The sequence below is a fragment of the Xenopus laevis genome, chromosome 3S (genome assembly GCF_017654675.1).
Source record: "Xenopus laevis strain J_2021 chromosome 3S, Xenopus_laevis_v10.1, whole genome shotgun sequence".
Classification (NCBI taxonomy): Eukaryota; Metazoa; Chordata; class Amphibia; order Anura; family Pipidae; genus Xenopus; species Xenopus laevis.
In genome coordinates, this window is record NC_054376.1 from 27241510 (window position 1) to 27269142 (window position 27633).

Here is a 27633-nt window from a genome sequence, read left to right on the forward strand (position 1 = left end):
TTATAATAAAATTATACTGGTTTAAAGGCAAACCAAAGTCAAATCAAGATGGGCCAATTTATACGAGCAAGCAACTACGTAAACCATGTGCCATAATTATTAAAGTCAGATTTCAAAGCCCATTGAACACTTAAGCACTTTTTTCTCCCATCTTGAAATTATTTTAATGGCTCCTCATTCACACAGACTAGGGAACACGTGTTTTCATGGATACCCATTGCTTTCAGAAATGGCGGCAATAAGATGCTAGTTGTAAATGCACCCCAAATAGCAACCATAGGTTATTTTAAATAACAATTAAAATAATTGGCAAAGAGAAGTCAGCCCAAGCCTTCATTGCACACATGTTGAAAAATGGGGTATTGTGCTGCCCTTCCAATTAAAGGGGTTGTTCACTTTTAGTATGATGTAGAGCAGTGATCCCCAACCAGTAGCTCGCGAGCAACATGTTGCTCTCCAACCCCTTGGATGTTGCTCCCAGTGGCCTCAAAGCAGGTGCTTATATACATAGGGGTTACTAAATGGCCAATCACAGCCCTTATTTGGCACCCCAGGAACATTTTTCATGCATGTGTTGCTCCCCAACTCCTCTTACTTCTGTTATGTGGCTCACGGGGTTCTAAAGGTTGGGGATCCCTGATGTAGAGTGATATTCTGAGACAATTTTCAATTGGTTTTCATTTTTGATCAGGTTTAATTTGAGTTAGTGAGTAATAAGTAGCAATGACAATAAAATTTGTAGCCTTACAGAGCATTTGTTTTTAGATGGGGTCAGTGACCCCCAGTTGAAAGCTGGATTGAGTCAGAAGAAAAACACTAAATTAAAAAAATAAATAATGAAGACAAATTAAATAGTTGCTTAGAAGTGGTCATTCTATAACAGGTGAACCACCCCTTTAAGCGTCTGCCAGCCTGGCCATGTCAAAGTTGGAACCATGCCTTTACTCAGCTGTTAGTATATACCATGTGTAAGGTGGGCATGGGTCATCCCCACACCCTAAAACTCATGTCCTTTGCCTCATAGCAGAGCCCGTTATGCTCCATTGCAGGTCTATGTTTGGGTTTCTGAAGTCCGTAAATCAGTCACAAATGGCTGGATTAGTGCTATTTTATTTTGGCTTCACAGCAGCAAAATCAAAAACAAACCACTGATATGGACATTGCAAGACTCCAGCTGTATTGTAATATCGCTACCCATATGATCTCCTCCTTCATGTGGCCCTCAGCCCCAAAACAATATAGATTTAAAAAGAAAAAAAAATGATATATTTGATTTTGGAATAATAGAAACACCCACAACAAAGTGATTTCTTCCTTCATGATAGTCAGTCCTTAGCCCGAGTATCTGTTGGTGTTATCCAATAAGGCCAATCATCTTTATGAATGCAGAAAATATATTTGCAGTTTGCCTAATCTAGTCCCTCAGGAAGCGTCTGCCTTGCATTTAGTGATATAACAATTTCACTGATAAAACAATGGTGCCTAAAGCAATGACATGGAAAACATGTTTTGTTAGGGGGTGGGAGGAGAAAAGATCCAAATACTGGGTGGGGGGGGGTTACATCAATGTGATATAAAACAAGAGCAAAAGATGGACATTTACTGTAAAAAGACAGCTAGAACAGGCAGGTTTATATACAGAAGGACTACATTAATACTGAGGAATGATTTGTATGTGTACATTAAAAGATTGGGAAGAGGATTTGTCAAATTCTGAAGCATAAAAAGCTGTTTTTACAGCACTGGAGGCGATTCACTTCTTTCTTTATCCTCCTTTAGTTCTTTGATAACCCTCCACCTGGCAGACCAGCAGACTATAGGATAATTTGATAGTGCTTCCAGCCGGAGAGGGGGTCGTACACCGGCACATTTCTGCCCACAATGTAAGCTTTGATGAGCCGCATGCACTGATCTGTGGTCCTGAGAGATGATTCTGTGCAGCAATTGATAGAATGTCCTTTACACCTTCAAGATGGCGTATTTGAAGAGTGCCATGATGCCGGCACTGATTAAGCCAGAGATTGGAACAGTGACAAACCAGGCCAAGAAGATATTCCTGAAGAGGCGCCAGTCTACTGCCTTCTTAGACCGCAGCCATCCCACTGACACGACAGAGCCCACCTGCAAGAAAAGGAGTATTAGCATTTCAAATCAGAGGAAACCAAGAGCCGAAAGGCAGGAAGTAGTGTTCTGGCTATTATGTTAGACATCCAGTCACTCCAGTCTTTATACATTACATTTTTGACTAACTAGATTTATTTAAACGATTTACTCAGTTTTTACTTTTACACGAAACAATTCCTTTAAAGGGGATTCCACCTTCCAAACACTTTTCAGTTCAATTGTTTTCAGATTGTTCATCAATCAATGTTCATTTTTCCCCAATATATAAGTTTAAAGTTGCAGTATCTGGTGCAGACTCTGAACGGTTACAATTTTGCAACATTTAGTCGATACATTTCTCAGCAGCATCTCTGGAGTATCAGCAACTATTGTATCAATTCTAACAGCTGCCTGTAATGAAACCCAGAGATTTTGCTCAGCAGGGACAAAGATAACAAATGTATCAACTAATCAATTTAGATCAGTTTACAGGGTCGGCAAACCCCTCCCAGAGCAGCTTTAGAAGGTGAAAAATTAAACTTTACAGTCTTATTTCTTGTGAACTATCCAGGGGCGCTCCACCAATAAGACGAGCTGAGACACTCGCCTCAGGCGGCAGCGCCCCCCTGGTTGCCAAAATGCCGCTCCTGGTAACCAAGAGCCGAATTTCCGGTTTTCAAACCGGAAATTCAGCTCTTCTAGTGCAGAGAGCGCTATTGCATTCTCTGCACTAAGCGTCGCGGACCGCCCCTGCCCTCTCCGGCGCTGTAAAGGTTAGTGCCGTGGGGAGGGGTGGGGGCAGCGAAAGAAGGCCGCCTCAGGCGGCATAATAGCAAGAATCGCCCCTGGAACTATCTGAAACTAATTGAACTGAAAACAGTGTTGGAAGGTGAACAACCAATTAAGCCAATAATGGCACACTGATAATTATTGCAGTAATTACAACTCTATGATAAAACGAGCGCAGACGGATTTCACCCCTTTAGACTAGAAGAAAAGAACTTTCATTTGAAGCAACGTAGGGGGTTCTTCACAGTCAGGACAGTGAGGTTGTGGAATGCACTGCCGGGTGATGTTGTGATGGCTGATTCTGTTAATGCCTTTAAGAGCGGTTGGATGATATCTTGGACAAGTATAATATCCAAGGCTACGGTGATACTAAACTCTATAGTTAGTATAGATATGGGTATATACAGTATAATATATGTGTATAAAGTATGGAGGGGTGTGTGTATGGATACTGGGTTTTTATTTGGAGGGGTTGAACTTGATGGACTTGGTCTTTTTTCAAACCAGATTTAACTATGCAACCAATTTACCAATAGCAAGAAAATCTGCTCACCTTACAATGTGTAGTACTTATTGGGAGACCAACATTTGAAGCGATTACAACAGTCAGGGCCGATGCCAGTTCAATACTGAAGCCGCTGAAAGTGAAGTTCAATAGTGTGTCATCACATAGTCCCAAAACATCACAGCAAGCTTATTATTCGTTATATTAGAGCTAAATTAAAAACCTACCTGGAAGGAGTAATTGGAGTTAGATCTTTGCCCATTGTCTGAATGACCCTACGTCCCCAAACCCACAGACCAATGCAGATACCGATTCCTCCATACAGCAGCAGCCAGATGGGAGTGGCAGCCTTGGTGGTCACATCTCCAGTCTCATAAACCAGGTACAGAGCCACCAGTGGGCCAATAGCATTGCTGTAGAAGACAAAAGGAAATTATTATACCAACCAGAACTTGCAAGCAACAAAGTGGTGCACAATTCAAGAGCATCATATGCAAGACAGCCTTCCCAAAAAAGAAATCATAGATTAAATTATGCTTTTCTATAAACACACTAACCTGACATCATTTCCACCATGCGCAAAGGAACCAAAGCATGCAGTGAGAATCTGCAAGAACTGGAAGAGCAGGGACACCTCTGGCTTGTCCTGGTCATGACGTTCTTCTAAAGAGGAACTGCTGCTCTTTCTGTCTGTTTCTACATCCTCAACACTTCCTTCCTCCTGCTCCTCTGCTTCAACATCCATGTGTGTGTCTGCCACAGCATTGCAGTAACTCGTATAGCTGTCCATACGAATTCTTTTCTTTCCATCAGCTCCATGCACGGTAGACTTCTCTGCTTCATCAGGTCGCGCTTCTGTGTCGCGGTTACGGAGGGAGTCGAGGGGCATGCCGCATATTGCCATAGTATAAGAGGTGTAACTATTGTTGCGCCGTAGCGGCTTGTCTCCAGAGTCTCCCATGCAGTCTCCCATCTTGGCTAGGTGCAGCTTATGCAGGAGGTCTTTGTAAAGGCCAGAATCCTTGTGCACAGTGTGGTACTGATACTGTCCGCTGGAGTTCATCTGGTTACTGACTGCCTGACTGAACTGTACATGGTTCCCATTAGGCAGCTGCACACTCCCTGAAAGGGAAATACAGTATAAATTAAATTTTGTACTTAAATTACAGTTTCTCTATACACGAGACCAGCTGTAAAAGAAAGATATGCATCACCAACAGCACCAGTTGGTGAAGCTGGAATCCCTGGTAGTGAAACGGATTCACAAGGTGAATACATATCAGGATACGTGGAGGAGACCTAGTGATAATAAATGCAGTAACAAAAATGTTTATTTAGGACATAGTAGCCCAACGTGTTTCGTACCAAATGGGCCTATGAGTAAGTGCCAAAGGCATTAGGCTACTATGTCCTAAATAAACATTTTATATTTTTATAATTTTTGCTACTGCATTTATTATCACTAAGTCTCCTACACGTTATATAGTAGAAATATAGTAACCCATTGGTATGGGGTTTAAGGTGTTTAGACCCCTACCCAGGCACGTTTCAGGGGCTGCTGCCGCCTGAGGCAGCAGCCCCAATGCCGCCCCTCCTCCTGCTCCGCTCTTCTAACTACCAGCGTCGGAGCGGGTGGAGGAGGGGCCGCATCGCTAGTGCAGTGAGCGCTATTGCGCTCGCTGCGCTAGAAGAGCCGAATTTCCGTTTTAAAAAACTGAAATTCGGCTCTTAAAGTTACCAGAGGCGGCTTTTTGCCGCCCCTGGTAACTGGCCGCTCCGTGCCGCCTGAGGCAAGATTCTCACCTTGCCTCATGGTCGGAGCGGCCCTGCCCCTACCCTCAAAGTTACATCGAGCCTTGGGAGTGTATATTTATAGTTACTACACCCTGGGAGCAGATCTACATGCCAATACCTTGAGAAGTACAAATCAGGCAAAACAACTGGTCATGTAGATCAGGTGCTTGCATAAATGCCAACTCGCATGGTTACAATGTAGGAAAGGTCACTTTCCAGAAAGATATGCTTGTAGTCTATAAATGCAATTCAATCAGAGCAGCTTAAATAAAGGAAGACTATGCCCAGGTAATAATAGGATTGTTTCCCTTCACCCTTGTGTAACAAAGTTGCATGGTCTTGAACCAAGTACCTCTTATTCTGGAAAGCTACATGCAGGACCATCCTCGTCAGCAAACTGTGCATACGTTTTAGCATGTAGATAAGCAGTAGAGGTAGACTGGGGCAGACCCTTCTAGTGCAACTTAACTTTAGGGTTTAGTTCTCCTTTAAAAGCATCTGTGCAGCTATTTCCATGTTAAAAAACAAAAAAAAAAATACCAAGACAATGTATTTCCTAGTCTTAGTAGAACATTTAAAATGGATATCAAATGTCAGCAGCTTAGGTCTGATTTCTCAGGCATAAAGCCCACCGTCCAAGGCTATTACATTTTCTTAAGCAGACCTGCTGCCAGTGAAAATCTGAGGGCTCTCATTTAGCTACGTGATAGAGAATTTGAAGGGAGGCCGCAAGCACCTCACAAAGACACCTGCACCCCAAGTGCTTTCACTACTGGATAAAAAGAACTATTAGACACTCTAAAGCCACTTTTTTCAAATGTGCCCATCTGAAAAAGAAAAGGCTATTTTATCGTTTGAGAGTGTTGATGGATTGCTTAGCTACAATAAAAGCACTGGTCTGACATTGCGTGGCCTTACAGAACAGACTCACCATTCGTTGGTTGGTCAATGTTGGTCTCCATGCTATTAAGCTTCTCTTTCTCTATAGGGTCATCACACTCTCCCATCTTGAAAGTGACCGTTCTTTCCTCTGTTCTGGATACAGAGACCATGTCAAGTATGGGAACCTTTACTTCTGCAACAATCCCTCCATCTACAGGTAGCTTGAGATCTTCTGGGTCTGGCTTTAGGATAGGGCAGCGAAGCTCCTGATTCTTCTTATCCATAAGTGGTGACTCCGACGGGCTTGACTTGAATTCACCTGTGTTATGAACAAGAGGATTGTTTTGTAGATATTTAAAAAAGGTTCTATTCTGTGTAGCCAAGACACATTCCTGGGCAACACAGTTATGTGCCTCCAATGTTAGTAAATATACTCCCAACACACTACAGGGTACAATGTACCTCCTGTCAAATGGTAAATGTTTATTTGATCGTTTAAAAAAAAAAAAAAAGTTTTGTGGGTTTACATTGGTCACAAAACAGTTATTTTTCCAGATACAGGTATGTTTTAGTACATATGGCAATGATTATGGTGCTTGTGCAAAGGAAATATGTAGGTATCAAAATACTTACACTCGATCTTGCGTTTCATTCTGGGGCAGACGACAAACCAAACAATCAAGGCACATAATACTGCACAACCAACAGAGATCAGGATGATGCCCCACAGGGGAACCTTGTCGAACCCCAGCACTAAAAAAAAACAAAAAAAAAACACAATCACTTATGAACCCACCCCTCGCAATAGGCCAATAAAATAAAGACAATCTATCATTTCATCTCAGCTACAAAGCATTAAGTAAACCAACCATCAGCAGATCTTGAAAACTGCATACCTAAAAAGTTTTTTAAAAAAAGATAAAGCCGAACTTAACAGCGGCTTGTTTTGTATTCATCTTTCAGCTTATATTCATATTATAAATAGTATTTGATCAAAGGATGGTTGAACTCATATTTTCATATTATATTCAGATTATAAATTGTATTTGAGCAAAGAATGGTTGAACTCCTTTAATGATTGGAATTTCTTCTGATAAAATGTAAAATCAATGGGTGCATCTTACAGTGTGCATACAACAGTCCCTCCATATTTGTAATTACTGTATGTAGGAGTCTTTGAGGCCAACTCCCTAAGCGTGGCTATAGCCTAAACCTTAATAGCCCCTCCAAGGCAAAGTGGTTGGGCAGTAATGCCTCATTTTAGTGGAGGGATGAAACATACATGGACATCGGTATTTAAAAATGGGAGAGCAAGATAAGGTTCTGCACAGGAGCTAGTATTTTTTTGCCATAGTTTAATGCTTTAGCATGTTGCTTTCTTTATATACAGCATGTTGCTTTGTTGTAAGTGAATAAATGCATTAAAACCAGTCAGGCATAATAATATAATGGCACAGACACAGTTAAAAGGAACATTTTGTTCAAACTGCATGAGCAGACAGTCACCACTCCCGAGTCACATGACTGACTGGGATGGGGCTGATAATGGGCAGGAAGGCGTTCCTAGTGCAGATTCCAGATTACAATTTACATAATCCTCACTTACAAACAGTCACGAGTTCTTATGCACGTGTCTGAGCATATTTGCAGAGAATCAACTCCCCCCCCCCCCATTTAGATTTACTACATGGCACAATCCACCATGTTAAATGAAAGTCATTCCTGTAGCCCAATGATAGCCAGACAGCAGCCTAACAGACTGTTACTGAAACAGAAGAAAATCCTATTTGGAATACTAATAAGGGCTGAAAACATTACATGGAAGGCTGCTATAAGACAATAAAATGGGCTTTAGACATCCATTGGTGAAGTGGATTGTTTTGTTAAAGCTAAGTCTTGGCAGGACTATCAGTGCATTCTACTGAAGGTCTCAAGCATTATAATCAGAATATAACAAGGGTCAGGCAGTACATTCCTTGAGGTGGGGAAAGATGCAGACCACATAATGAAGCTATAATTTAAATAAACACTAGTCCAGCTTGTTTGTTTAAAGCTTTTCCGATTCCATTTCCATAAACCAATATAAGCATTGCATACTTTATGATGTTACCTAACATGTTTATTGTCTGATCTTGGATGTGTCACTTTTATGTCCAATCTAGCCTAAACAGAACTTATCTTTCCCTTCCAGTACAAACTGTACGTTCTTATCCCTTTTGATTTTCTACTGACAAATCTATCTGTTCCAGTACGTCTGTGCACCCAATCTCTCCGTTTTCTTTTTTTACTTGGACATGCAGCACATTCTTTCTAGGTAAGGTCAGACCAATTGTCTGCCATCATGGAATTAATGTTTGGCTTTGCCTTATTTCCCATAACTGTCAGACTTTCTGCACCCAGACCCATGCCTCATATACAAGGAGAAAGCTTGGGCATAAGGTCTACACAAGTGTATATTTCTAGCTCTTTAATTTTGATTGCTGCACAGAAAAAAAAAACCCAACATCTAAAAAGAAGATATTTGGACTAGCTGTGCCTCACTATAATTAAATTAATGCATTTTCTGCTTGACAAGAGGTGCAAGAGTCTACAAAAGCAAAACCCTCCTGGGTTTTAAATGCAAATCTACAAAGATATTTAAAAAAAAAAAAAATTATATATCTCTATCTATCTATCTATAAAAGATAGCTGAACGATTTGAATGACTTGCACCTTATCAGGATTAAATATAGTATTATTCCAAGCACTATATGAAACCAGGCTATGATATTTCTTATTCATATAGTCTAGCCCCACCCAAGGTTTAATTGCTAGAAAATGGTCTTGATGTGGCTAGGGAAGATTGAAGAAAGGACTAGGCTGTGGCTGGTGTGTAAAGGCCAATAGCCAAGGCTTTGAGCAAGTGGGAACAATGTTATAGAAAATGTCTAAATTAAACCTTCAGTTTTAATGTGGATATAATGGATACTATAGGGGAACTAATACACAATGTGTGTTTTTTGTGCCGACACTATCGCTGTTGGCAATAATAACTTTATAATAAAGTAATAAATTAATTAAGTGCTACACAGGTGTATCTAGTAAACTGCTACACAGGTTGTTCTCAAGGAGATTCTGCATATAATGAAAAAAATAAAAAAAGTAGGGATGCACCGAATCCTTCTTGAAAGATTAGGCAGAATACCGAACCAAATCTTAATTTGCATATGTAAATAGGGGTGGGAAAGGGAAAACACTTTACTTCCTTGTTTTGTGACAAAGTCACGCAATTTCCCTCCCCTAATTTGCATATGCAAATTAGGATTCAATTCGGCCGAATCCTGCTGAAAAAGGCAGAATACTGGCCATCCCTAAAAAAAAAAAGTAGGCATTTAATTTGGGCATTACACAAGAAATGTTAGAATTAAACTAGTCTCAGTATGAGACACATGCAACTTATTTAACTAATCTGCCTTGGTGAAAGCTACAATAAATTATCTTCACAGACAGGACTGTGCTGAAGGGAAGAAGGGGAGTTTGGGACAGTGACAAATTAGCTGCCTTCTTGTAGGATTTGGGAGGAAAGGGCTGTATTGATTTAGCCAGGTTGGTTAACTAGCTAGGTTACAACTGTCAGCATACACTAGCCTGCAGCCTTCTGTAACGGGCACAGGCCAGCAGACTTCTAGAAGAGTTGAGTCCTGTAGAGCAAAAAGTGGTAACGTGGTAGGTTTAATGGCATGTCCTTATATTTAGAGCAAAGCTAAAATGACCAAGAGCTTTGTAAAAAAAAAAGTACTCACGTGGTGCACCAGTGAACATAATGGAGAAAAGATTAATGCCAATCGTACAAGCATAGAAGACTGGAAGAGCTCTAAGACCATTGGGGACAGGGTCAGCCTGTAAAAAGAAAAAGAATCTGTAATAAACCCCAAACTAAATGCTAGCATCCTAGAGAACGATGCAATGAGGAGACCTAGCTGCATGTGTTTTGATTTAAGCCTGCCCTGCCATTACATAATATTCTATCCATGCATTATGCAACATTGAACCTTTTAAGGGCTCTCAGAATAGTGGAGCTGTTGCGGTCTTCCCAAAGACCCCACAAAGAGGGTCATTCCTATTGGTTTGGACTATAAATTCTTAGAAAGCAAATAACATGGTTTGAATTCAAATGAATATTCTTCTGTCACCAAACTGGGGTAAAATGATTGAGAAATTAGGGTTAAAATAAAGAATATAGACATTGATCAAAACAAGATAGAAATTGCTGCACATAGTTTAACACAATACTCCATGGAATGATGTCACATAGTTAAGGCCCAAAACTAGAGGTCAGCTAAAGACTATAGGAACACACTGTATGGTTGTTCACAAAATTGGATAGTAGAAGAGAAAGATGGTCGGCCAGATACACATTTAGAATTAAGACCTCTGAAGGCAATTCAACAACCATAAAACTATAGTTTAAAAACTCAAATATAATATGAACTTTTTCAAAACCAAAAAATCTCTGATGCTGCCAAATGTTTAATGTAAACCCTACATTTCAAGAACATAGTTTATTGCACAAAGCAAGGACAGTTTTGCATAGGAAATGTAAAGCCCACAACAGCTATATCTTTTAGAACGGAATCGAGTGATGTCCAACACATATCACAGATGGGAGAAGAATGTGTACATGGTAAAATATACACACACAGGCAACCCAGTTGAAATAAAAAACAAGTGGTATAAAGGTGATACCTTTTTTGGCTAACTAATATTATAGCAAGCTTTCAGAACATTTTAGTTCCTTTTTTAAGTTGTGTGGTGTTATATATACACATGCTGATAACTTTATGACAGGTTGTTCAGGAATGTAAAAAACACAACTATTTTAAAGTGTTCCAAAACAGTAAAACGGCAAACCCTTCCAATAAACTAAACAAGGAACAGTTAACCTTCACAAAATTGTTTTAGAATAGTACTCCAGAAAGAATGACTCCCCCCGCCCCCCCCAACAGGCTCTTTTGATTTTTGCAGCAGCTCTGTGATCAGGGTCATTAAAGGAACAGTAACGTCAAAAAAATAAGTGTTTTAAAGTAATGAAAGTATAATGCAGTGTTGCCCTGCACTGGTAAAACTGGTGTGTTTGCTTAAGAAAAACTACTATTGTTTATATAAATAAGCTGATGTGTAGCAATGGGGGCAGCCATTCAAAGGAGAAAAAGCTCAGGTTACACAGCAGATAGCAAATAAGCTCTGTCTGTCTAATGGTGTTATCTGTTATCCATTAGATAACCTGTGCCATACAGCCGTTTTTCAATTTCCGCCATTGCTCCACAGCAGCTTGTTTATATGAACTATAATAGTGTTTCTGAAGCAAACACACCAGTTTTACCAGTGCAGGGCAACACTACATGATATTTTCATGACTTTAAAACACTTTCATTTTTTGGTGTTACTGTTCCTTTAACCATCTAAAGCAGATACAATTCCTAGCAGAAGAGAAATGCATAAACAGACTTCAGGAAGCATCGGACTGAAACTGCTGCCGCCAAGTAGGACATGAAACTATTGTACCCAATTGTAAAAGGTTTGAGATTTGGCATCCTGGCTTACTGACCCATTTCTAACATTGTGGCACTGGCAAGCCTGGGAGGGTTTAAAATAGTGGCAGCTCAACTTAAAGTGACAATTATGGCAGGATTTAGAGAGAAACAGATATTCTTGGCATTGTGGCTTTATAACTGATAGACCAGCACTTTTCTGTATCTGTAATCTTGTTATAAATAGAGCAGGTTATTTTTTTTTTTTTTTTTAAGAAAAGCACCAGCCAGGGGGTAGGAAGTTAGCAACTAGATTCACTGGGAGTGCCAAAGAACTTGGCATCTCTGTGATTCTACCTTTCATTCTTATTTAAACTATCATATCATACATCAGAACTAAAGAAGTCAGTCACTAAGAGAAATCAAGAGAATGGTCATTATTCTCTATGCATCACACTGCAGCAAAGCAAGTGAAGCTAAACTCTGCTAAATCAAACCTTGCTCTAAGAACAGACTAATTAACTGATTAGAAAAGTCATCATTTTAGACTTTAGAGAACATAATCCCATTCCAGCATCACATAAAGCTGCTTGAGCACACAGTTGTGTTAGAGGCAGTATGCAAGTCAATGACTAAGCTAGATCATGTGACATACTGTTTGTATTGTAATATATTTTATGGCAGTACATTAAATCTGCACCCAGTCTAATCTGTAATCGATTTAGAGAATGAAATGTAAAAACAAAAAAATAAATAAATAAAATATATCAAAGATCAGTTTTGACAAGTTGTTGAATGAGGGAACTCATAAAAAGGTAATATTTTTGTTGCCAGTCAGTAACCTTACCTTGCGAAGGATGAACATTCTAACAAACAAGAACAGAAGGGCAGACATGATGCCGGAAAGAAGAGGAGAGATAAACCAGGATAAAACTATAATGTAAGACAGAAGTAAAAACAATTAGAATACTTTATATACATTTTAAATACCCACAGCATCGGAGTCAGTAAATAAACTTGCCAATTGTGGTATGATAAAGAAAAGACAATATGCTAAATGAATTACTGAGCATCTTAGGTGTTACCAAAAGTATTACAGTATAGAAGTTACATGAACATTTATTGGACATGAACATTTATTGGACAGACTAGTGTCTGCAGTTTTAACAGTCAAGTAAAAAGATATATATTCTGAAATTAGAATGAACTCAATATTTTAATGTTGCCAACACTAAATATATTGTAGAGATTAGAAGGATTTTTAATAGGTCACTCAATATGATATAAACTATTGGTTAAGTATTAATTTGGGAGTATAAATTTCCTTCAAACGAGTTCCTTAAATCTGCATTTCTTTTAAAAGGAGAACGAAACCCTAAAAACGGATGTGAATAAAAATGCCGCTATTGAGAAGCTGAATCTTTAAACTAGTTCAAGTTCTGTATATAAAATATGGCAATGATCCAGGACTTGTCACAGGGGGTCACCATCTTGGAAAGTGTCGATGACACTCAAATGGTCAGTGGGCTCTGAGCAGCTAAGCTTTGGGGTTGTTGCAAATTTACAAGCAGAAAATGAGATTGTCCTGTAACATATATTGCTGCTACAAGGCTGATTATTAAATTCTAATGCAAATTGCACTGGTTTCTTTGTGCTGCAATGTAATCATTATCAGTATTATGTAGCAATGTGTACTGTATATCGTGAGTGGGTCCCTAAGCTCAGTAAGTGACAGCAGCACAGAGCATGTGCAGTGAATCAGCAGAAAAGAAGATGGGGAGCTACGGGGGCATCTTTGGAGACACAGATCTTTACTGCTAAATGGCTGTGGTTGCCTTGGGCTGGTATAAAAGCCCAAAAAATAATGTACAACATTTCTAGCCTACTTTGGTAGCTAAGCTTTAGTCCTCATGCGATACTGTCAAATAAAGACCTACCAATTCTAAGAAGTTCAATCCACTTTACACCTTGTTGTCCTTTGGCAACGAGAGAGAAGCCAATAGTTGCTCCAACAATGCAATGGGTTCCAGAGATTGGGAGTTTCATGAAAGAAGCTGCAAGCTGCCACACAGCAGAACCTGTGGAATATTACAAAATTGTTATAGAAGAACGAATTAACACATTACTAAATGCTATGGCACAGTGTTTTAATAATCCCTAGTCACGGCTTCCAACTGAAAACACACAAATAAATGGTCTATGACAGACACTGGCAGTGTCCTCTACCGCAGGGTTGCCTCCTGGCCGGTATTTTACCGGCCTAGCCGGTAAAACACCTGCCAGGGCCGGTATTACAAATTTACCGGCAATGTAGCTGCCGGTAATTTGTAATACCATTTACAAAATCCCTTGCCCGCCGATGAAAACTTTCATTCATTTTCGTCGGATTCAGGCAGTGGCCCGCCCCTTTTGTGATGCTACCCCATGGCTCTGCCCCTATTGCGTCACGTCCCGCCCCCACCTGGCAGCCCTACCTCTACGTTATGTCATAGGCAGAAGGTTTCTCTTTTTTAAATGGGAAGTGGTTACAGGTAAAATATATTTTAGCCGCCTTTGTTCTCCCTGCAACATACTTATTAACTGGCCTCTGAAATGCCTTTAAAGGAAGAAGAACACCAAAAAAGTTTTTTTAAAAGTAATGAAAAAAAAAAAAAAATCATGTAGTGTTGCCCTGCACTGGTAAAACACTACTATAGTTCATATAAACAAGCGTGCTTGTAGAGCAATAATGGAAATTGAAAAAAAGCTTAACGGCACAGGTTAAATAGTGGCTACTAGATAAGCTGTGTAGAATATAATGGTGTTATCTGCGGTGTAACCGGAGCCTTTTCTCCTTTGAATGGCTGCCCCCATTCTACACAGCAGCTTATTTATATAAACAATAGTAGGGTTTCTGAAGCAAATACATCAGTTTTACCAGTGCTGGGCAACAATGCATTATATTTTTTATTACTTTTAAACGCTTTCATTTTTTGATGCTATCGTTCCTTTAAATTCTAAACAGAACTATATCAGGTACTCAAAGCAAACACATTACTAATATCAAACCATGAAATGAGCGAATTCTGAAACAAAAAGCATCAAAGGGAAATGTGAAGTCCAATGTACCATAGCAATGTAACACAACTTACCAAACATTGCACTGATGGAACCAGCCATTAGCAGCTCCTGAGTAGAGTTGTACATGGTAACGTCAATCAGTCCCTTGCGGATGGTTTCACTCACTTTAGCCCCAAGCAGGACCGAGCCAACTGTCTCAAAGATGGATGCCAATATACAAGCCTGTCGTAAGGTGACCACACCAGAGCCCACTGCTGTTCCAAAAGAGTTTGCCACATCATTGGCTCCAACAGAGAATGCTAGTACAAAAGCTATGACAAAACCCAACACAAGCATCCAAAGGTACGGAGCCATTATATGCACATCTAGGGTGCCAAGGGCACTGGTTACTGCACTGAAAGCTGTTGTTGATTCCATATTTAGATTTGGCTCAAGATAAATTCAAAATTAACAAAAAATAAAATATTTACTATGTAAACAAAAAGTGAGGTATGAAAATAATTCAATAAATTACTATAAAAATTAAATATACAATAAACTGAATAAAAATAGGGCCGAGAGTCTCGGACTAAAGTCTGTGCTATTTGCCGAGTATCAGAGTCTGTTTTCTAGAGTTCCTTTGACTCGGGCGGGTTAGACGCAAGCAAATTTCCATGATGAACAACTCAGATGGACAGATTTCTCATTCTATGAAAAGAAGAAAAAAAAAAAACAATTAGTGTAAAATTAAACTTTAATGCCTATGACAAGGGGGCTACTCAGGTAGAAAACAGTTCAAAATGTGCATAAGAGATATAGCAATTAATTCATAATAAAGTAATTTTCACAAGGTATCTGCAGTAAATGCCAAAATGCAGCCTAAGAACGTATCACCAATTTATCTTGCAGAGGCTGATAGAACTCAGCACCAGTCTTATGTAAATACCCCCAGCAGACAAGGCAAGCAAGAAATTAACTAATTTTACATCATAAATGCACACAGCCCACTTACTGGGAAATACTCAAGGGTGATACAGGTGCAAAAATAAATAAATAAATAAATAGTTTTTAAAGTGAGAAAATCCCCACTAAATAAACACAGTCTTAAACCTGATCTACCAGTTGTGGGTACAAGCAAACATGATGTCAAACTGGGTATCACCATAAAATTATAAGGCTCTCTTAACAGAACTTTATTATCATTTACTTCCATTGGCTGTAATGAGGAAAACACTGCAATTAACGAGTCAGGGTAAACACTCAAGTCTGAAGAGAATATGTGGGCGATCCATTTCAATTTAGGGGGCTGGGGACTTTTAGGACGAAGGTCCCCCCTTTTCATCCAACATTTGGTTGGTCCCCTTAGGTTATATAAGGTTACAGACCTATATGCACAGACATCAGTGTCCCTGCTATAATTATAGGTGCATGCAACGCTTTCAGTGTGTCCCCCTTATCTACAGCATGGAGCTCCTCAGTGTGCCACCCTTATCTACAGCATGGAGCTCCTCAGTGTGTCCCCCTTATCTACAGCATGGAGCTCCTCAGTGTGTCCCCCTTATCTACAGCATGGAGCTCCTCATTTTGTCCCCCTTATCTACAGCATGGAGCTCTTCAGTGTGCCACCCTTATCTACAGCATGGAGCTCCTCATTGTGTCCCCCTTATCTACAGCATGGAGCTCCTCATTGTGTCCCCCTTATCTACAGCATGGAGCTCCTCATTGTGTCCCCCTTATCTACAGCATGGAGCGCCTCTGTGTGTCCCCCTTATCTACAGCATGGAGCTCTCAGCTAGCCTGTAGTTGGGAAGGGGGACCCCACCAGAAAGGAAAAGTAAAATGGCACAAGGAATAGTTAAACACAGTCTGGGAGTTTTAATCCCTTAATCATATGAAAGAAGTTTTCCCTCCATGCAGACAAATCCCTGCAGTTGCCATGCTGCCAGTAAGAGCATTGTGCAGATCACACAGTATTTCCAGGGGGCCCTACAGAGATGTGTGGAGTGAAAATAAAGCAGATAATCCACACACACCCCAGGGGCCACATGGCTCAGTATAATGAGGGGATTATAGGGGGCCCTTCAACAGGATAAAACTGTAAAAAGGAGGAATAAATGTGAGGGAGAGGGAAGAGCCCTGTGTCAGTAGCAGTTTCCCCATCAGAAGCAATGAGCGCGCTATTTCCTTCCCTCCAAAAACCACACGCACAGCTCCCTCCCCCCATTCAGACACAGAGTCAAGTTTTAACATAACAGACTCCTGTACAACTTGCCTGTCATATAATAATAGCACACGCGGCAAATCGCACGTTGTAGAACCCTGCGCTGTACACAAGAAGCCCAGAGCCGGCTGTCTCCTCAGCATTATGTTAGGAGGACACGCCTGGAGGTGCCCGCTCCTTACTGTGTGCTAGAGACACTTCCCAGGGGATCAGTGATTGGGCGGCCGCGCTTCCCACTCCCTTCTGAACAAAAAGACGCTCGGTGAAAACTGGAGAGGAAGCAAAACGGGCGCCCAATTGGGCTCTGTTCAAACTGAAGAGTAAGGACCGCCCATCTCTAGGGGACAGACTGAGCGGGGTGGGCAATGTCACCTCAGTGAAGGATGGAGCTCCCACCAAACCAGCCTTTCACTTGTCACCTCGGTTGGGAAGCCTCAATGTTTGGCTCCGAAAGCTTTGTGACAGATCCAACTATAAATATAATCTGTGGGTTGTGGCAAATGCCAGAGAAGCTGCTATAAGTTGCCATAGACAGACACTATTTATTGGGCTGTGTACCTGAAATGCCAGGGCCTATTGATTCCCAGTCCTTGCTGAACCCATATTTATTCATGGTTCACAGGTCAGGCAACAGTGTGCGTCTTCCAGTGCATGTTGGGTAATGTAGTTTTTGTTTAACAATTTGCCAACTGCCAAATTTAATGTAAGACTACAATGCATCGTATGCAATGGGACCGACTTGTTTAGAAGTCGTCAATTACCAGATTTTGGGTTCTGTACCCCAGTCTCCTGTCTTATTCTTGTATTTTCCACTGACTTTCCTCAATTTTGGGGCAAAACCCGTTGGCAACCAAAATGTCTACAGGTTGACCTGTTTTATACCAATATTTATTGAAATTGTATATGTATTAGGGCATTATAGGGCCCCTATACCTCCTGAATCAAAATAGGCCCTGGCATTTCAGGTACACAGAGGCCCAAGCAGCCCACCACCAGCCCAATAAATAGTGCAATTACAGTGAAGAGAAAGTGCGATCGAAAAAAATAAAAAAAAATAATAACAATAAAAAAAAAAAAGTGTTCAGTTACAGTTCTATCGGATATCATATGGCCCTGGTACTGACTAAATCTACCCAAAGTGAGGGCAGCCCCACAGTGGCCCATCTGATTGCCTGTGCTGGGAGGCCATGGTGTAACTACAGGTTAATGTGCTCCACAGCAAAATTGTGCTAGTACTTCTCTATAGTTTGGAAGGAAGACTTTTTTCATATTTTCCATAAATTCTTAGGGCTCAGGAGTGCAGGAGCTCATCTGAAGTTGTGTAGCCCTACAATGAATTGTTGTGGGGCCAAGTAACAGTTGTACAATATGCTTGTCTGTCAGTGCCCCACAGGGACCAACATTTTTGCCACTTAAAAGGGGTGGTTCACCTTTAATGAAAAATCGACTGCGGCAATGCACTCGTGCCGCTTCGATTTCTAAAGTCGCCTGAAGTTTCCTCGTTAGGCAACTTGGGGCGACTTTGGAAATTGAAGCACCGCGAGTGCATTGCTGCAGGCGATATTTCATTTTAGCAGGTGGCAGGCAGGGGGAAGGCAGTTCAGGGGAGATTGTCGCCCCAAAGAAAAGGCGATTAGTCGCCATAACAAAAAGCCCCAATAAGCACTTTGTATGTAGCCTAAGGGCAGCCAGTGACACAAAAGTACCACAACATCCAGAATTGCCCTCACTGAGCTGCATGTGTCAGTGTCCTCTCTAACCTCAGGCCATTCAGGAGGGGACCCAATTATCCCTGCAGATTAGAGTAAATCATAACAATAAAGAAAAGTAGAGTAAAAATGCTCACAGAAAACATAAGCCAAACAACGCAGCAAGTTGTGAGTGTGTAGCAACTGGTTCTGTGGGCAAGTAACCAAGGACATTTTCCAACACACGGGCAAGCTTTACTAAGCTACTTACATCTTGTTATTACACTCATCAGCTGCCGCCTTAGTTAGCCGAAATAGAGACTAAACATAGTGTAGGGGGTTTAACCCTTTACACGACACCCACCAAATAATCTTTGGTGCTGGCATGTACAATCATTTCGATTGGAAGTTTCTTTAGGGAGAGAGAGAGAGAGAGAGAGAGCTTCCATTTATATGAGGAATTATAGTTATAGTCAATGGGAAAAAGATTTGCATTCACATTTTCCACGTGCCCAAGAGAATATGGGTCATGTTACCCTTTGCTACTACAGGTGTGGGACCCGTTACCCAGAATGCTCAGGACCTGGGGTTTTCCGGATAACGGATCTTCAACCAGTAATTTGGATCTTCATACCTTAAGTCTACTAGAAAATCATGTAAACATTAAATAAAACCCAATAGGCTGTTTTTGTTTGCAATAAGGACTAATTATATCTTAGGTTGGATCAAGTAAAAGGTATGATTTTATTATTACAGCGAAAAAGGAAATCCTGTTTAAAATTTTGGATTATTTGGATGGAAGATGGCTTTTCCGTAATTCTGAGCTTTCTGGATAATGGTTTCCGTATCCTATGCCTGTATGAATATCATTCTGGCCATGTCGCATATAAGATTACTGCTCCCAGCGTACAAGGCAACCACCGCTATCTTTCTCCCCACACTACCACAACAGCTGCCATTCTACTTTTTATTAATCTTTTGAAATCATTTACACACCTTCTTTACTCCACCTGCCTGTTAGGAAAAACCTGGCAGAGAGTAAGACAACACATGAGGAGCATGCAAAAGGCCCAGTCTGACTCATTCATTCAAGGTTGACGAGACTTTCCCCCTCCCCCCCCCATTGCTGAAGCTCTCCCCCAGCATGCTTTGCACAAAGACAGCCGGCTCAGTCTGGATATCCCCATCACCTCCTCCTTCTGCTCTTCATCTAGGCCTGATAAGTAGGTGCCTCTCCCAAGGGCAAGGTCCCGTGACAGTGAAACAAAGAGGATATAGGGGTGTAAGCGAGCCACTCTATATTCCTCAAAATCACCATGCATCAATGATGGCAGGAACCCCTTAGAGACAAATTCTCCTGCTGCACTGCAGATGCCAGGCAGATAATCATAATCTATCAGCAGGTTTTTTTTTTTTGTTTTTTTTTTAGACCTACGGCAAAATGCATTCTTTGCCAGTTCATTGATCACCACTAAACACAACTTTACAAGCAACTGCCTGCACAAGTTGCACCAGGACCTATTCATTCAAACATTATTGGAGATTGTGCAGATCTTACGGAAAAAAACCCATCTACAATGAACATAATAAATCCAATGAAGAGCTTGTGGTGCCCAGAATGCCTATGCCTGCATTACACACACACACACATTTCGCAATCAAAAACACACATTACAAAGAGGTAAATGACAGAATCCACTTTGTACTGTATGGACAAGATAGGGTCACCTTGTGCGCATCGTCCGATTTCCTCATTTTAAGCCCATGTCAAGTTAAAGTGTAACTTATCTGGGAGCTGCATGAGGATTATAAATGCATCACTACCAGAGCCTGCCGAGGTTATTGTGATGATAAGATGGTGCCATTTATTTATAGGAGTCACAGGTTATATAGAGTTTCATATCCGCAATAAAAATCAATCACAATAAATTCCCTGAGCTCCTTGATTTAGAATTCATACCAAGGACAGATTAGAGGTCATGCTGTACAGTCTGCTGCATTCCTGCATGTCCAGGGCCACGCCAGTAGACAAGTAAGGGTGTTTCAGCAACGTTCCTGGTGGGATCATGATAGGAGGGGATGAAAACCTGCTTCCTCCTTTCAGACAATGTCGCACAATAACTCCCAGCAGCCAGCCCAGGGCTGTTGGGAGGGAGAAGAGTGAACAGAAGTTGGGAGTTGTACAAACCCACAGGTTGAACATTCTTGTTCTTTGCATTTGCTCAAAAGTTGCCCATATACTGTACACGAGATCCATGTTTTGGATATTATGGCAATACCATTCTGGGCAATTTAGTAATTTAGAATGGTATTTCAGGTCTGCAGATAGGTCTAGAATAATTGAAAGCAACAGCAGGCGCCAGTAGCTGGATTCCACTGAATTTTTATGGTCCTCCATAAGGAGCTCTTATGAAATGTCTGTATGGCATAAATAACATAAATTGCCCATTGCACAGACAGGACCAGTCTGGTCAGTTTGTCTACTCTTGTGGCATTTGTTACAAAGCAAGAGACTCCCTAGAAACTCATGCAGACCCTCAATGTTTTTTAAAGGGATACGGTCATGGGAAAAAAATTTTTTCTCAAAATGAATCAGTTAATAGTGCTGCTCCAGCAGAATTCTGCACTGAAATCCATTTCTCAAAAGAGCAAACAGATTTTTTTTATATTCAATTTTGAAATCTGACATGGGGCTAGACATATTGTTAATTTCCCAGCTGCCCCAAGTCATGTGACTTGTGCTCTGATAAACTTCAATCACTCTTTACTACAAGTTGGAGTGATATCAGCCCCCTCCCTTTTCCCCCCCAGCAGCCAAACAAAAGAACAATGGGAAGGTAACGAGATAGCAGCTCCCTAACACAAGATAACAGCTCCCTGGGAGATCTACGAACAACACTCAATAGTAAAAAACCAAGTCCCACTGAGACACATTCAGTTACATTGAGAAGGAAAAACAGCAGCCTGGCAGAAAGCATTTCTCTCCTAAAGTGCAGGCACAAGTCACATGACCAGGGGCAGCTGGGAAATTGACAAAATGTCTAGCCCCATGTCATTTTCAAAATTGAATATAAAAAAATCTGTTTGCTCTTTTGAGAAATGGATTTCAGTGCAGAATTCTGCTGGAGCAGCACTATTAACTGATGCATTTTGAAAAAAACATGTTTTCCTTTGACAGGATCCCTTTAATGTGCATCTGTCAGGCACAGACTGGCAATCTGCTGTAGACAGTCACTGTTTAGTGGATGTTTTTTGGGCCTCTGTGTACTTCAAATGGCAGTCCATGCCGGGATTGCCTCTACTAATGATAAATTACAATGGAGATGTCCTACTGGCTACAAGGCAGCAGGACATTTTAAAGGAAAAATCATATAAAAAACTAAAGTTTTAAAGTAATAAAAATATAATGCATTGTTGCCCTGCACTGGAAAAACTATTTGTTTTAGAAACACTACTATTTTTTATATAAATAAGCTGCTGTGTAGCAATGGGGCAGCTATTCAAAGGAGTAAAGGCTCAAATTACACAGCAGATAATCTCTGTAGAACACAATGGTGGTATCCGTTATCCACTATTTAACCTATGCCATATAGCTTTTTTCCAATATCCGCCATTGCTACACAGCAGATTTGTGAACTATAGTAGTGTTTCTGAAGCAAACACATCCGTTTTACCAGTGCATGATATTTTCATTACTTTAAAACACTATCATTTTTTTGGGCGTTACTGTTCCTTTAAAGGAACAGTAATGTCAAAAAAATAAAAAAGTGTTTTAAAGTAATGAAAGTATAATGCAGCGCTGCCCTGCACTGTTAAAACTGCTGTGTTTGCTTCAGAAACACTACTATTGTTTATATAAATAAGCTGCTGTGCAGCAATGGAGGCAGCCATTCAAATGAGAAAAAGCTCGGCTTACACAGCAGATGGCAAATAAGCTGTCTGTCTGTCTAATGGTGTTATCTGTTATCCATTAGTTAACCTGTGCCATATATCGGTTTTTCAATTTCTGCCATTGCTCCACAGCAACTTGTTTATATGAACTATAGGAGTTTTTCTGAAACAAAAAGGTCAGTTTTACCAGTGCAGGGCACCAGCACATGATATTTTCATTACTTTAAAACACTTAAATTTTTTGGTGTTACTGTTCCTTTAAGCACAGCTGAAAACCCTTTTTTAAAAAGATCCATAGCAATGCAAGATCCAGTAAGCAAGGTAAACTTTCCCAGCAAATGACCACCAGCTCCAATAGAAAGGCTAGGTGGTTGCTAGCTGGCAAGTCAAGAACCGAATCCTAATTTGCATATGCAAATTATGGGTGGCAAGGGGAAACATTCTTTACTTGCTTGTTTTGTGACAAGTCATGCGATTTCCCTCCCTGACCCTAATTTGCATATGCAAATTAGGATTCGGTTCGGCCAGGCAGAAGGATTCGGCCGAATCTGAATCCTGTTGAAAAAGCCCGAATCCCAAACCAAATCCTGTATTCGGCACATCCCTAAATACAATACTGTAATCTGAAGCAGTATGAAATCTTGCAGACAAAATTATACATGTGGGTGTATTAAGCCAACATTCCACACACCCGTCCCCCTATTTTCGCATTTGCTCATGAGAAGCCAGGGGGTAGGTGCATATTAGGCTTAAGGCAGGCTGAGGGGTTAGAGCACGTGTTCATCTTACAGGCCAGATATTACGCTGCACAGCTAGCTGCTGGTGTGTCCTGCACATCAAGCCTGAACTGGATATGCTGACTGCACACAGAACACATTATCCTCAGCATTTCTTTGGTTTCTTTCACATTGGAAACTTTGCAAGCAGAAAGCAGATACATAGGACGCAGTGTATTGGCTCTGGCCTGTGTAAACACACACTTAACTTATTTCTTAAGGGAAAGCAAGAGCCTCCTTTGAAAGAATGTAAAAATAGAACTAAGTGATGTAGGCCACACAGCACAGACATCCATTAGGGTTCAATTGTTAATGGCTCTGATCAGGGGTCGAAGATTTTCACGGATCTGCACACACAATAAAAAGTGTAAGCTCCACAACTGCAGAAAATTGTGCATCACCAACAGTATCAATGTTTCCGGGCGGGTACACCCTCCCTTTTATCAGGATTATTGTACAAGGGTGTACCACCGAAACATTTATACAATAAAAGGGGTAAGCTCCCAAATTGCAGAAAATTGTGTGCGTGTGGAACCATGAAAATCTTGCTGTTGCTAAGGGACCTAGCCGGGCCAACATCACCAGTGCAGTAATGTGAATTGCAGGAGTGCAGTGGATTCATCACATTAACTTGACATGGGGCATCCAAAAGGTAGATCGGGATCTACCTGTAGACCTTTAGCCGGGGATCAGTAGATCTCAAGATACTGTCAACAAATATGTTGTCTAAATGCTATTTATGGATGTAGATGATAAGACAAAATCGGACAGCAAAATTCACTTTCCTCGTGACTCAACTGAAAGCTCAGTGTTTCCTTTACAAAACCACTGCCCATCCCAGTACGGTTTATACAGGAATTCACACAATCGGAGGATGAGTCAAGACTGCAAGTGAGTAATCTAACAGCTGGTATCAGGGTCCAGGCTGCTGGGGCTGCTCCAATTACATTCTGAGGTTATGCAAACTGCTCTGAATCAGAGAAATTCAGGTTGTGACCCTCCAGCTGTTAATGAGCTACAGCCCCCCAGTATCCGCTTGTCTAGGGAGACCAGAAGCTATAGTTTAAATATGGCAGAGGGTCACAGTTTGGGACCCCCCCCCCACAATTTAAGAGAACCATTGATATCTCCTGACAGGTCCATATCCATAAAGGCCCCCCATAAAACAGATTATTAATCAAACAGCAAACCACATCCAGAATATAAAGAACAACGGTAGGACATTCAGGAGCCACTTAAGAACATACCAAAAGTGTCACGTGATCAATAATCAATGTTCTCTTACAATCCATGTCATTCCAGGAGTTTGTTCTCCTCCAAACACTTTTTTCAGTTCACTTGGATTTAGAAAAAAACAAAAAAAAAACACTTTTCCCCCCAATTACTTTCTATTCTCGATTTGTGGTCGTTTTTCTAAGGATGTGTAACTTTCATTTTTCACCTTCTTAAGCTGGTCAGTAGGTTAAAAATCAAACCTTCCTGATCGATATTGTGGCCAAATATCGATCGGGAAGACCCATCGGAAGCCTCCATACACGGGCAGATAAGCTGTCAAATTGGTCCAAACGACCGATATCGGCAGCTTTATCTGCACGTGTATGGCCACCTTAAGGGTCAGGGCAACAGGCAGATTGAGGAAGATTAACCTCCTCTTCTTTAGGGCGAATAATCTCCCCGAACTGCTTCCCTTGCCTTCCCGCCGGTTAAAATGTAAACCACCGGAGGAATGCTACTTGGTGCAATTCGTTTTCCGAAATCGCCAGAAGTTTCCTCGTGAGGCAACTTCGGAAAACGAATCATGCCGAGCGCCATCACGCCGGCAATTTACATTTTAGCCGGCGGGAAGGCAGCTCGGGGAGATTTGTCGCTGGGTCAATCCCGTGTGCCCTGACCCTAAAGCAGCTCTGGGAGGGGTCACCGACTAACTATTTTAAGTGGATACATTTAGTTGATACATTTGTTATCTTTGTCCCTGCTGAGCAGAATGCCTGAGTTTCATTAAAGGCAGCTGTTAGAATTGATACAATAGTTGCTAATACTCCAGAGATGCTGCTGAGAAATGTATCAACTAAATGTAGAAAATTGAATTGTAACAGTTCAGAATCTGCGCCTGGATCACTGAGCTGCTTTAAAAACTATAAACTTAGAATATTGGGAAAATGATAAAAAAATAAATAAAAGATGGAAATCGGGCTCTGGGTTAGAATAATGTCTTTACTGTGTCCCCCCAAGAGATGAAGCAGTGAGACAGGGTTAAGTCCCCTAGATTGTCTGTCCTTAAACCTGGGGCATGGGGGAGGCACCAGGTAAAACTTCCTAAATGTAAACTCTTGAGCAGGAAGAGTGCGGGTCAGCCAGACAGCAGAGCATTACCCTGGGTCCTGCCATCATGTGACTGGGAAGCGAGGGGGTCCCTAGTGAGCGGCATCAGGCAATGGAGTTACTCGGGGGTGGGCAGTCCCTTGGGAACGACTGGACAGCGTTTCTACAATACTCACTGTAACTTCCGAGCAGCCCAAACCCCCCTATCTAGTCCAACACATGCGGTGCCCCGGTAGTGTCAGTCAGAAACCGGAACAAGAGGTTTATCACCCCGGCACGAACTTCCTACTGAAACGATTGCATTCATTCACCTTGCTGTATCCCTAAGCCGAATGTCATATTTCAAACTTACCACAAAATGCCAGCCGCTGTCACGCTGCAGATCTATGACGGTAAAAAGCCGGTTACTGCCACTTCACGTCGCCATTCTGGCAATGCCAACCTCGTGCGCACTTATATGGAAAGGAGGGGCGGGGTTAGTAAGAGCAGTAACCACGACTATCGCCCCCTACCGCCCGTTCCATTCATTCATTAACCCCGCGTCCTGGTACCTGGTCACTCGCTCCGGATGGGAAGATGCGCTCAGTCAGCACGACAGCCCAGCGCCTTGCTGAGTTTTAACACGCGAGGATGTTTGACGGCTGCAGGATTTGGCTACACGGGGTTCTTTTAATGACGGACGCAATGCAGGAGGGAGGGGTGCGAGTCTCTGGCGCTTAGTTGCTGGGGAAGCACAGAGAGCCGCATGACAAGCAGATCCTCGTTCTGGAAGCTGATTGGCTGCTGATAGGGAGGGGACAGTGGTGAATGCGAAGGGAGGGGTGACGTCAAAGAGAAGGGAAGAAGCGGGGAGGCCCGAGTGACGTAGTGGGGAGAAGGTCAAATAGCAAGAGGGTCGGACGCAAGAGGCAGTAGGGCAATATTAGGAGTAACAAAGGAGTTCCGCAATGACATGAGAGATCCCAGGGGCTCATCTGAGTGTGTGAATATTGTTCTGTCCAAAATGCCCAAGGATCAGCTAAACGAGTCAAGTGATTTAGAGTATGACTAGAGTCTGGGTGTTGTCATTCTGATCTCTGGCGGTAGAACCAGTGGTGTAACTACATGTTACTGGGCCCCACAGCCAATTCATATTAGGGCCCCGAAAATATGCATAGCAGGGCCGCCATTAGAAATCACAGGGCCCCGTACAACAAAATTTTGCCCAAGCCCCACCCGATATCCCAGAAAATGGAGCAGGAAACAGTGCGCTATTGGAATGTTTCACTTAAGTACCTAAATATAGAAAGAGAAGAGATCCCGATAGTGTATTAACCTTAAATTAAGGATAACTTTCGCTACACATTCTACTCACATATAGTGGTCAGGTTTTATTCATTGAAGGTTCTAGCTGCTTTATCCTTGGTTTCGTCCGTCGGATTTCGGTAGCGTTGCCTAACGGGAAAAGACCAAAGATAGTGCAGAATCGTTGGCACGTGAGTGAAGGAGGGTGAGGGTTCTGCTTACCGGAATGGTTTTCTAACCGAGCGTATAAGGGCCGAAATGTTGTAATTTGGTGCGGCTTCCCTCTCCTATCGCTATACTGGTCGGGCAGTGAACGATCCACCAGTTCTTTAGGGCTCCTGTTGCAGACAGTCGCTGGAATTTCTGCTGTACACCGGAAGTGCGGCTCTTTTCCTCGTGGTGAACGCTGAAAAACTCAGCGTTTGATCTGTCCAGGTCCTACCCCCAATGCTGCTCCCTGTTCCAGTTTGTGCGAATTTCAGATGACCATTCTCTGCTTCTCAATGGCAAGTTATGATCTGCGTACACACTACGTTCGTGTTGCCTGTGTTATAGGCGCAGAGTCTCAGGCTGGGGCAGCAGAGGCGCTACACCGGGGGCAAAGAAACGCAAGGCAACAGGAGCCCTCAAGAACTGGTGGATCGTTCACTGCCCGACCAGTATAGCGATAGGAGAGGGAAGCCGCACCAAATTACAACATTTCGGCCCTTATACGCTCGGTTAGAAAACCATTCCGGTAAGCAGAACCCTCACCCTCCTTCACTCACGTGCCAACGATTCTGCACTATCTTTGGTCTTTTCCCGTTAGGCAACGCTACCGAAATCCGAC

General features: G+C 41.7%; 1 protein-coding gene across 2 annotated transcripts; it reads right to left on the reverse strand.

Annotated features, from left to right (window-relative positions):
- Positions 1–1094: 1094 nt before the first annotated feature.
- On the reverse strand, positions 1095–26277 carry slc20a1.S (solute carrier family 20 member 1 S homeolog). Of its 2 annotated transcripts, XM_018254309.2 has the most exons (12): positions 26072–26277; positions 25873–25972; positions 14715–15330; positions 13521–13661; positions 12431–12516; positions 9856–9952; positions 6707–6826; positions 6123–6392; positions 3955–4519; positions 3625–3810; positions 3446–3530; positions 1095–2121 (listed from the first exon to the last, which is right to left on the reverse strand). In XM_018254309.2, exons 3-12 carry the CDS (start codon positions 15058–15060, stop codon positions 1960–1962), a joined length of 2058 nt encoding a protein of 685 aa, XP_018109798.1. In that variant the 5' UTR covers positions 15061–15330; positions 25873–25972; positions 26072–26277; the 3' UTR covers positions 1095–1959.
- Positions 26278–27633: the final 1356 nt, after the last annotated feature.

What these genes read in the sequence shown, in the direction of transcription:
- slc20a1.S (XM_018254309.2), bottom strand. Translation starts at nt 15,060, where the DNA reads ATGGAATCAACAACAGCTTTCAGTGCAGTAACCAGTGCCCTTGGCACC. An exon ending in TATGTTCACTGGTGCACCAC is followed by an intron (nt 6,827 to 9,855) that starts GTGAGTACTTTT and finishes GTTTTTTTTTAG; the next exon opens with TGCTGGGGTTCGACAAGGTT. An exon ending in AATGAAACGCAAGATCGAGT is followed by an intron (nt 6,393 to 6,706) that starts GTAAGTATTTTG and finishes TTCATAACACAG; the next exon opens with GTGAATTCAAGTCAAGCCCG.